General features: G+C 43.1%; 1 protein-coding gene across 1 annotated transcript; it reads right to left on the bottom strand.

Moving 5' to 3' along the window:
• Positions 1 to 5506: 5506 nt before the first annotated feature.
• On the bottom strand, positions 5507 to 6451 carry LOC128064459 (olfactory receptor 1E5-like). Its single transcript, XM_052657165.1, has one exon. It carries the CDS (start codon positions 6449 to 6451, stop codon positions 5507 to 5509), a length of 945 nt encoding a protein of 314 aa, XP_052513125.1.
• Positions 6452 to 12273: the final 5822 nt, after the last annotated feature.

Below are 12273 nucleotides of genomic sequence, written 5' to 3' on the forward strand. Positions count from 1 at the left end.
CTATGCAATATTGCTGTTTATAGCATCGGACCTTGCTTCTATCACCAGTCACATCCCCAACTGGGTATTCTTTTTGCTTTGGCCCCATCCCTTCATTCTTTCTGGAGTTATTTCTCCACTGATCTCCAATAGCATATTGGGCATTCACCGACCTGGGGAGTTCCTCTTTCAGTATCCTAACATTTTGCCTGTTCATAGGTATTTACCCAAAAGAAGTGAAGTGAAAGTCGTGTCCGACTCTTTGCAACCCCATGGACTATAGAGTCCATGGAATTCTCCAGGCCAGAATACTGGAGTGGGTAGCTGTTCCCTTCCCCAGTGGATCTTCCTGACCCAATCAAACCGGGTCTCCTGTATTGCAGCAAATTCTTTACCAACTGAGCTACCAGGGAACCCAAAAGAAATATGTATACATATGCAAGAAAAGACATATACAAAAATATTCATAGTAGCATTATTTGTAAGAGTTACTCAGAAATCAAAAAGAACACATTACCAACACAACTGTATGGATGTATCTCAAAACAGTATACTGATCAAAAGACCACAAAAAAATACAAGGGAGGATATACTATATGCTTTTCACTTATATGAAATTCAAAAACAGACAATCTAATCTATGGTGATAGGAAACAGATCATCAGCTGACTGGGTCAGAGGACGGATGACTGATTGCTAAGGATCAGAAGGGAACGGTGGGGTGACAAACACTGGATTTGGACCAGAATTGAGGTCACCTGAGTGCTTACATTTGTCAAAACTCTTTGAGCGACACACTTAAAAGGGTGCATTTTATTGTATGTAAACTTTTCTTTCAACAAAAATTATCTTCAAAATACATGAGGTTCTGAGAAAGAAAAGTTATCAGGGATAAAGAGAGGCATTACATAATGGTAAAGGGTCATAACAATCTTAATATGTATGCATCCAACAAAAGGGCATCAAAATGTGTGAGGCAAAAAGCTGCAAAGAAACGTAGATGAATCCACTCTTATAACTGGAGACTTCAACACCCCTCCCTCAACATCCCTCCAGAAATGGACAGATCCAGCAGGCATAAAATCAGTAGGAACACAGCTGAACTTGATCAATACCACCATCGACCAGCTGGATACAATGGGCATCTAAAGACTACTTCATCCAACAACAGCAGATTATACATTTTTCTCAAGTTCATATGGAATATTTACCAAGGCTTACCATATTCTAAGCCACAAAACACACTTCAAAAAAATTTTAAAGGATATGTATCCCACAATGTCTGTTCACAGACTACAGAGGAATTAAACTAGAAATCAACAACCAAAAGATAGCTAGAAAATCCCAAAATATTTGGCAATTAAACACACATTTCTAGATAACACAGGAGTCAAAGAAGATATGGAGAAGGAAATGGCAACCCATTCCAGTATTCTCGCCTGGAGAATCCCGTAGACAGAGGAGCCTGGTGGGCTGCTGTCCATGGGGTCGCAGAGAGTCGGACATGACTGAAGCGACTTAGCATGCATGCATGCATGCATTGTAGAAGGAAATGGCAACCCACTCCAGTATTCTTGCCTGGAAAATCCTAGGGACAGAGGAGCCTGGTGGGCTGCCGTCTATGGGGTCACACAGAGTTGGACACAACTGAAGTGACTTAGCAGCAAAGAAGATAGCTCAAGATAAATTTTAAAGTATTTTGAACTAAATAAAGCACAATGTATCAAAAACACAACTTCGAGAGGAGCTTAAAACGCTGAATGCTTATGTTAGAAAAGAAGATCTAAAAATCAATAATCTAAGCTTTCACCTTAGGAAACTAGAAAAAGAGAGGCAAGCTAAGTTCAACATATGCAGAAAAAATAAATAATAAAACTTAGAAGTCAATGAAATTGAAAATAGGAAATCAAGAGAAAATAGATGAAATAAAAACTGACCATCATGTGAAGAGTTGACTCATTGGAAAAGACTCTGATGCTGGGAGGGATTGGGGGTAGGAGGAGAAGAGGACGACAGAGGACGAGATGGCTGGATGGCATCACTGACTCGATGGACATTGAGTCTGAGTGAACTCCGGGAGTTGGTGATGGACAGGGAGGCCTGGTGTGCTGCAATTCATGGGGTCGCAAAGAGTCAGACATGACTGAGCGACTGAACAGAACTGAACTGAAAGATATCAATAAAAATGGTAAGCCCCTTGGCAAGCTAACTAAGAAAAAAAAAAAGAGAGAGGACACGATTTACTAATTGAGAGAAACATCATTACAGATCCCCTGGACATTAAAAGGATAATAACAGAATGCTATGAATAACTCTATGCCCACAAATTTAATAACCTCAGTGAATAGGACTAATTTCTTGAAAGACACAATTGGCGAAAACTCACACAAGAAAAACTAGATGGTTTCACTGGTGAATTCCACCAAAACTTAATAAAGAAGAATGAACACCTATCCTTCTGAAAAACTGAAGAGGCGGAAGCACTTCAAAACTCCTTTCACGAGGCTAGCATTACCCTGATTTCAAGACCAGAGAAGGACACTACAAGAAAGAAAACTGAATGCTAACACTGAAGGAGTCTTTTGGGCCTAGAAAAGAAAAGAACAGTTTCAAAGGCCCTTGCTGAATCATCTAACTTCGGAGAAAACAAAACAGAACTTTAGGTCCCGCCCTGATGCTCCAGGCCGGTTGCTTCTATCTGGGACTTATCACCCCTTGTCCAGAAACCTTCCACCCTCTACAGCTGCCCAGAAGACTTATCACCCCCTGCCCAACTACAAATGCCATCTCAACTTAAGAATACCCAAAACATCCCACCTGATTAATGTTTCCCTTGTCGCTTCCACAAACCTCCCTATAAATATGGAGCCTCCCTGATCCCTCTCCGCACTCAGCCTGGTCGTTAGGCCGACTGTCGCCACTCCTTGCCTGAATAAAAGTAACCTACTTCTGTTGAGGTTGTCTTTCCTTTCTGCCTCAGCCCGAACTATACATTACAAACATCCCTGATAAATATAGATGCAAAATTGTCAACAAAATATTAGCAAACTGAATTCAACTGCAAATTTAAAAGATCATATAATGTGATTAAGTGGAAATAACCCCTGGGTTTATTCATTCTGATTTTATCTCAAACTAAAGCTTCTGCACAGGAAGTAAAACAATCAATAAAGTACAAAGGCATCATGTGGGAAAGGAGAAAATGTGTGCAAATCATCATCTTTACAAGAAGTAAATGTACAAAATTTACAAGACTCTTCTACAACTCAAAATCAAAAAAGGAATAATCCTGGACCTCCCTGGTGGTCCAGGGGCTAAGGCTTCACGCTCCCAATGCAGCAGGGTCTGTGTTGGATAGCTGGTCAAGACCCCATACGCAGCCACTGACTTCGCATGCCACGACCGAAAGGACGCGCAACTAAGACCTGGCACAGTCAAATAAATATTTAAAAAACAAATAATCCTACTAAAAAATGGGCAAAGGACTTGAAGAGATATTTCTCCAAAGAAGACATGCAAATGGCTGCTACATATATGAAAAGGTGCTCAACATCACTAATCACCAAGGAAATGCAGATCCAACTATATTGAGATAAAACCACAGATGTGTTGAGATGGATGCTATTTGTTAAAAAAAGATAACAAATGTTGGAGAAGATGTGGAGAAATTGGAACCATTATATACTATTAGCTATATATCCAAAGGAAGTGAATTCAGGACCTCAAAGTGGTATCTGCATCCCCATATTTATTGCAGCATTATTCACAATAGCCAAGATTTGGAATCAACCCAAAGGTCCATCAACAGATGAATGGACTTTTTAAATGCGTATACACATACAAAGGACTATTATTCAGCACTTAAAACAAGAAAGTAATTCTGCCATTTGTGAGGCCGTGGATGAACCTGGAGGACTTTACGTTAAGTGAAACTGCTAAGCTTTTGGGGAAGCTCATAAGGTGTGTTGATCAATTCCAAATAAGTAAGTAGAGAGAGACACCCTTGAAGAGTGAGGCTGGCAACTAGACTCTGGCTTCCTTCCCCATACCTGAGGGAATAACTTAGGACACCAGCTGTGAGTTAGTTCTAAGGTAAAGACAAACTAAACTATTGTAGCAAAGAAAATAGAAAGTTCACTTGAGGTTGAGGTCAGGTCAAAAAGACAATGGAGTCACGAAAATAAATGAGAGGAGAAAAGGTTAAGGGAGAGAATAATGTGAATCTTTGCAGAAGAAGATGGAAGGAAGAATCTGTATTCAATAACGAAAAGCTTCTTTTAGCAGAGTGAGAATTTTGAGTTTTGACCTGAGAGGACAGGATATTATTTAAAGCAGGGTTTGGGTTTAAAAAAACAAACAAACAATAAATTGTAAGGCGAATGTAGAGAAAAAGAGAGCAAGCGGGCAGTCAGGCAAGAAAAAAAAATTTAATGGAGGGAAAAGAGAGGGTGACTGGCCTTAAGGAAAACCAGTGTCCTCCCTTTCTGACAGAGTCCTTTTTATACCCGACCAATGAAAAATTCTCTGAAAGGATGGTCACGTAGCTGGAGGTCTAGAATCTAGTGGTCTTGCAGCTTTGAGAAGATAGGCGGCAGTGAGATAACAGGATGCCATTAGGGCAATTTGGTCAGTCTTGCAGATCACTGTGATTTTATTCTTTGTTTGCGAGGTTGACATAAGGAGCCATCTTATCAATAAGACCCCACGTGGGCCCTATCATAAATTAGTTGTTTAATAACTTAAGACAAAGATCAAGTAAAACTTTTTAAATGATGCTTCTTAGAATTACTTGGGAAAAACGAAGAGAAAGCCCTTGCCTGCAGGTCACTGACATCCCCTTTTTGAGTCCAGCTGTTGAAGCCTCGCACTCCGGGAAACAAATTCAGAAGGACAATGCAGATAGTGGAGTGCAGTTTGTTACACCTGTGGGCCTAAGGAAGAGTCTCCTCTTAGCCAAGGACCCTGACCAGTTTTTCGGAGAACCTTATATACCCTCAGTGTACGTGCTCAAATCCACCTCCCCAAATTCCCTGAAACTAGTCTGAACAAAGGAAAAGAAAGATAAACTCAAAGTTAACCCGTGATCCATAGGCCTTAAGTCTAGGTAATTAACTGGATAATTATCAATAGGTCTGTGGTCACACCCCAATAAGCATAATAGAATGCATGAGTCTATTCAGTTTCACAGATAATTAGGGTATGCTTCGGAGGGTCTAGGTAGGAGCCCTGGGGCTCTTCCTTCTGAGGGTCTGGTTTTCCAGTTGGTATGTCGTTTTCATAGACGCTGGGCATATAGCTCAAAGTCCACTGTCTGGCCCAAGATGGAGTCCTGCTTTCAAGATAGAGCCTGTTCTGTCTTTTCCTCGTTCACAGCTACATATCTCCACTTGAGCTTTTACTTTGGCAATTTCTAGCTATGTAATTTAACCAAAAGACCATTGGGGAAAAGATAAGTCTGTGTTAATATCCCAATTTTAATGTCAATATACCTACTGAATAAAATTGTGTAGAAATCTCAGCTCTACCATTACAGAGAAAAAGGAGTTTTCTTTTTGTAAAAGACTCTTCCCAGGGCTCCCTTCATGTCTCTGTTCCTCAGGCTGTAGATGAAGGGATTCAGCATGGGGGTCACCACAGTGTACATCATAGCCATCACAGTCTCCTTAACAGTAGAATTATTAGCTGATGGGCATAAGTAGAGACCAATAACTGTCCCATAAAACAGGGACACCACAGTGAGGTGGGAGCCACAGGTGGAGAAGGCCTTGTGGATACCCCTCGCAGAAGGGACCTTGAGGGTGGAGGACACGATTCGAGCATAGGACGTGATGATGAGTAGAAAGGGGATCACAAGAATGAGCCCTCCCGTGATAAATATCACCAGCTCATTCACTCGAGTGTCAGAGCAGGACAGCTTCAGCAGAGCAGACATGTCACAGAAAAAGTGGGCGATCACGTTGTCTTCACAAAAATGCAGCCTGGCCATGAGCAGGGTGTGCAACATGGCATGGAATGTGGTGAGCACCCAGGACAGCACCAGCAGGGAGAGACACAGCCTGGGGCTCATGATGGCGGTGTAGTGCAGGGGGAAGCAGATGGCCACGTAGCGGTCATAGGCCATGGCCACAAGGAGGAAGCTCTCCAGATCTGCGAAAAACAGGAAGAAGTACATTTGTGTCAGGCAGCCAGCATAAGAGATGGACGGGTCTTGGCTCTGCATGTCCTGTAGCAATTTGGGCATTGTGACAGAGGAGAAGCAGAGGTCAGAGAAAGACAGGTTACTGAGAAACAAATACATGGGTGTGTGGAGGTGGGGGTCCACTCGAATCAGGAACATTATGAGGAGGTTCCCCAGGACAGTGGTGACATACACGGCCAGGAGCAGAGTGTAGAACAGGCCTTGGTGCTCTGGCTCAGTTGGCAGGCCCAGGAGGAGGAACTCTGAGATGATGGTTTGGTTTCTTCCTGTCATGCTCTGTGTTCAGTATCTTTAGGAGAAAATGATAGTGTCCATTAAACACCTGAATAAAAATGAACATTGTCTGTTAATTGGTGGTCAATGATTGATTTCACCATCATTATCTGTAACAACACTTTGTAACCAGAAATATACTATGTCTCCAAATCCAAGCCACTTTTCAGACTTTTCCTTCATTCCTCATCAATTAGCATGTAAAAGAATATTAACTCTAATTTCCCTTCTAAAACACTCTCATCTTCTATATTCTATGTGATCACATTGGTTCTCCTGATAGTTTCCTTACCATTCATTCCCAGTCACTTTGATTGGTTTCTTCTCCATTCTCTTATATACTGGTGTTTTCTTGGGTTTTTTCCTAAATACCATTCTCATAGTTTTATATCTACAGCCCTGGAAGAACTCACATATTCCTTTGGCATCCATTACCATCTAAAGCTCATGGATAGACTTTTATCACCTTCATCATTGGCTTATTGATTATGTTCCCCACGGAATATCACAAGCCTCTTCAGCCATCCACAGATCCCATATGAAAATCATGAGCCTACCCTGCCCTTCTCCCGATCCACTCCTTCAGGTCTGTCATCCTTCAGTAAAAGAAATCCAGGCCCAACGTAGAAACCTAGGAGTTTTCTTTCAGTCTCTCCTTTCTGTCACTATCAGGACCCACTCTATCAAGTGCTATAGATTCTCCCATTCAATTCTCTAATTCATCCACTACTATCCCAACCCTCACTACCCTGGACCAGGCTAACATTATAGCTTGTCTGTATTACTTAACAGCCTCTTTATCTCCCTGCTTCCATACTGACTCCCCTTCAATCTCTTTATACTGTGGCATTCTAAGATAAAAATCTGATCATTACTCTCATAAGGTCCATGGGTTCTCACTGCTCTTTCAAAGACCAAAAGGCGCTTCATGATCTGACCCTTGCCTCCACATCTTCATCCAGTCCCATTATGACACACACACCCTACTCTCACCAAGGCTGCGATTAAAAGTCACAGTGTCTTGCTCCATCCTTTTGCACCTGCTGTCCTCCTGCCTAGCACCTTCCTGCCTTGGCTCCCTCTTCACCTGGTGTGCCTGTATTTATCCATCAGGCGTGTTACATGCCACTGGGAAATGGAATATTTCCTGCCATGTCAGTAAACAAGGATGTCACAGTCATCGGTAATTCCAGCACTCCAGGGCACTCAGGAAGGAGAACAAAACCTGTGCCCTGGCAGCCATCAGGCTTCAGCCACTCCCTATGGTGAGCACTGAAGAACTCAAGATGTGAAAAATCACAGGACACTGGGTATCCAGATAACTAAGGTGCATAAGAAAGGAATGATTTCAGTGAGCCGGATTCTTGCATCTTCCCATACATAGTTCTAAATTCCTTGAGATAGCTGCTGCTGCGTCGCTTCAGTCGTGTCCGACTCTGTGCGACCCGCAGACGGCAGCCCACCAGGTTCCCCCGTCCCTGGGATTCTCCAGGCAAGAACACTGGAGTGGGTTGCCATTTCCTTCTCCAATGCGTGAAAGTGAAAAGTGAAAGTGAAGTTGCTCAGTTGTGTCCAACTTTTATTTCACAAAAATACTTTTTTATTTAAAAATTATTTTTGGCTGTGCTGAGTCTTCGTTGCTGCATAGGCTTTCCTCTAGTTGCGGGGAACAGGGGCTACTTTCTAGTTGTGGTGCACGGGTTTCTCACTGTGGTGAATTCTCTTGTTGCAGAGCACAGACCCTAGGAACACTGGCTTCAGTCGCTGCAGCCTGCGGACTCAGTAGTGGCGGCTCCCAGGCTCTAGAGCACAGGCTCAGTAGTTGTGGCGCACCATCTTAGTTGCTCCGCGACATGTGGGATCTTCCCGGATCAGAGACAGAGCCTGTGTCTCCTGCATTGGCAGGCAGATTCTTTATTATTGAGCCACCAGAGAAGCCCTACAAAAATGCTTTTGATGCTCAGACTACCTGCCCTTTGTTGCAAACTTCTATATAACCTGATTCTTTCTCCCGATCCCCGCCTCCTCGGAGCAGTTCTCTCAGGGTCGCTTAAGATGCTGTCTCCCAGGCCTGAAGCCCTAAAAATTCCCACCGAATAAGACGTAACTCAGTTTTTAGGTTGTGACTATTTTTAAGTCAACACTGTTTACTCAGCTAAACCCTCCTGTCATCCCAGACCAGGTAAGAACTGAGTGCTTTGCTTCCACAGCATCCTGTGCTTGTTCCATAGCACACAATGCCCAGGGGTATTATTTGTTTACAGCTGTCTTTCCCCACTGGAGAAGAAACTGGCAACCCACTGCAGTGTTCTTGCCTGGAGAATCCCAGGGACGGGGGAGCCTGGTGAGCTGCCGTCTATGGGGTCGCACAGAGTCGGACATGACTGAAGCGACTTAGCAGCAGCAGCAGCAGCAGCAGTCTTTCCCCCCCAGATTGTAAATTCCATGCAGGCAAGGGCATATATGCCTCCACGACTGGAGCAGTGCCGGCATCTGGAATAATGCCTGACTGTAGCCAATGGTTCAGTTTTTGAAATATTTATTGGCCGTACTTCAGGATGGGACATGCATTCCTCTAACTTTAAAGACAGAAAGCCTGTTATTTTAGAATATCTACTCCTACTTAATCTTCTCAGAACAAAAGCTCACTAGTTTTTGACACTTATTTTTACAGAATGCCTGGATGTAACCTCAAACTCATGGAAGTATTAGACTATCCCAACAACACTCCTCTTTTTTTCTTTTAAACTTTTTATTGTGTTTTGGTTTATAACTGATTGATTCGGCTTCCTTGATGGCTCAGATGGTAAAGAATCCACCTGCAATGTGGAAGACCTGGGTTCAATCCCTGGGTTGTGAAGATCCCCTAGAGGAGGGCATGGCAACCCACCTCGGTATTCTTGCCTGGGGAATTCCCATGAACAGAGGAGCCTGGCGGGCTACAGCCCATGGGGATGCAAAGTTGGACACTACTGAGCAACTAAGCACAGCACAGCACATAACCAATTAACAACCAATGTTGTGATAGTTTTAGGTGAACAGAAAGGGATTCACCCATACATATCTATGTATCCATTCTCCCCCAAATCCCCTTCCCATTCAGGCTACCACTGAGCAGAGCTCCCTGACAGCCGTTCTACTTTTCATCCTGAACATTCAGAATCTACACCCACACTGTATTCCTTCTATTGATATCCACAGGATTCAGGGATATCAATAATGAAAAAAAATTAAATCTGACATATACATTTAGTAATTTGGGGAGAAAAGGAAGAAATAATTTCTACCCCTGAGAACTTCCAGTTTTTTTCCAGATACAACTGTGCCTCAGAGCTGAGAAAATAAGGAGTGCTAGGAATATGGTTAAGTTCCATCCCTCAAAGAGATCAATTCCAGATGCTGGGATTTCACCCTGCTGATGCTGTTTAATTGAGCCACATTATTAATTTTTTATATGTGGACTTAATGTGCTAGTTGGTGTGGCAGTAACGGAAAGCATCAAGTTAGGCTTCATGCACCTGGTTTTCCAGAATTTTGTTTCCCTGGAAAACCAGTGCTGCTCATCTCTGGTGTCAAGAATTTTTATTAGAAATCACAAACCAGAGAGCTGGCACTTGCAGATGCTGCTGGAGATCTAGGGTAAGAGCACCAGTGGCTCCATTAACAAGCAATGCCTCTCATCTTCAGCAGGTGAACTGTTGGTTCTGTCCTTGCTGCCCATAAGAATCACAAAGGGCAGTGCTTCTAAGATTAGTTTATATATGAATTACACAGGGGTCCTCTTAAATGCTGATTTTGATTTAGCAGGCTTGCTGTGGTGCCTAAAATTCTGTATTTTACGAGCACAAATTTTACATTCAGTGATTCCCAATTTTGTTGGTCTGTGGACCATGCTATATTTAAAAGCATAGATTACTGCACCCTCCCCCAGTAAATATAAATCAGAACCTCTGGGGAGAGGGGCTTGCTATCTGAAACTCCTTGCTTGCATGCATGCTAAGTCGCTTCAGTCTGACTCTTTGTGACACTATGGATTGTAGCCCACCAGGCTCCTCTATCCATGGGATTCTCCAGGGTAGAATCCTGGAGTGGGTTGCCATGCCCTTCTCCAGGGGATCTTCCCCACCCAAGGACCAAACCCGTGTCTCTTATGTCTCCTACATGGGCAGGTGGGTTGTTTACCACTAATACCATCTGGGACGCCTAAAGTTCCTTTAATAATTCCAATAGGTAGTCAAGGGTTACGGACCATTGCATTAAATGCCTGACCTGCAGAGAGGTCTTTTGAAATAATACAATCTTATGAGTTATAATACATAGTAATATTTATACACGCTATCATTAATAAAAAAAACTAATGAAACTGGTGAACAGCAGTCACATTATTTCTAGAATATGGAGAAATGAAGGGAAGTTGAGAGGTAAGGAGGATTATCATACCTAAAAAACTCTGCTGGAGAACATCACACAACCTGGGAAATCAAGACCCTCAAGTTGGAGGGACTCTAACTGACCAGCTCATTCACAATCTGCCCAGCTTACCCAGTGTGTGAGGGTGACTCCAGGACCCTGACCTGAGATCCTGCTCCCCTTTATTCACTAAGGGGCACTATCTGCCCCTGTAGTCATCACCTGTGTCTGAAAACTCCCTTCTCACATCTCCCATTCCGCACATCCTTGGGCCTAAGGGGCCCTGGATCCCAGAGGAGTCTGGATCCTGGAGGAACTCATTAAAAAGAAAGCAATTACCCAGGACCTCTCTAGGACAAATACTCTCAGGGTTCAGAAGTAGTGACTGATTACAATCACTGATCACACCTGACTATACTTTGGGGAAGGTGGGAATGAAGAAAAGCTTATATATGAAAGCTTGCTGCTGCTGCTGCTGCTGCCGCCAAGTCACTTCAGTCGTGTCCGACTCTGCGTGACCCCACAGACAGCAGCCCACTAGGCTTCTCTGAGCCTGGGATTCTCCAAGCAAGAATACTGGAGTGGGTTGCCATTTCCTTCTCCAATGCATGAAAGTGAGAAGTGAAAGTGAAGTTGCTCAGTCGTGCCCGACTCTTAGCGACCCCATGGACTGTAGCCTACCAGGCTCCTCCGTCCATGGGATTTTCCAGGCAAGAGTACTGGAGTGGGGTGCCATTGCCTTCTCCAATATGAAAGCTTAATCCCTGCTTATTTAAAGAATGGATAGTAGTCCTGGGGAGCCTACATTTTCAGCAGGGAAAAAAGATGGAGATGCCATAAAAAGCAGCGACCAGAATGCAAATATACCAAATAGCTTAGGAGTCTAGGAAATCCCAGGGACAGAGGAGCCTGGTGGGCTACAGTCCATGGAATTGCAAAGAGGCAGGCACGACTTAGCAACTAAACCAACAGCAGTAGCAGCTAGTTTAGGCTTTATCCTGTGGACAAAAAGAAGCGTAGAATACCACCATGAAACACATACTTTGCAAAGATTCCCAGGGTGGCGAAAGAAAAATACATAAAAAAATCTTAGTTCAAAATTAAGTCTGTTTTTTTCCAGAAGCTTCCCAGTGGTCCCAACAACATTTATTGAATAGTCTCTCTTCTCTACTGATTTCAGGTCCTAAGTTTTCTATACACTTGGGTTTACTTTTATACTTTAAATTGTTATACTGTCCTGTCTATTCATGAGTCAGTACCATATTCTGCATGAATAAATATGCCTTCATAATACATATTTAGTTTTTTAATGTCTGCCATTTCTGACACTCTTTCCTTCATGTGGTGGAACCTGATTTCCGTCCTCCTAAAAGTGGTCCATACTTAATGGTCCATTCCAACAAATAGAATGT

The sequence above is a fragment of the Budorcas taxicolor genome, chromosome 19, assembly GCF_023091745.1.
Source record: "Budorcas taxicolor isolate Tak-1 chromosome 19, Takin1.1, whole genome shotgun sequence".
Classification (NCBI taxonomy): Eukaryota; Metazoa; Chordata; class Mammalia; order Artiodactyla; family Bovidae; genus Budorcas; species Budorcas taxicolor.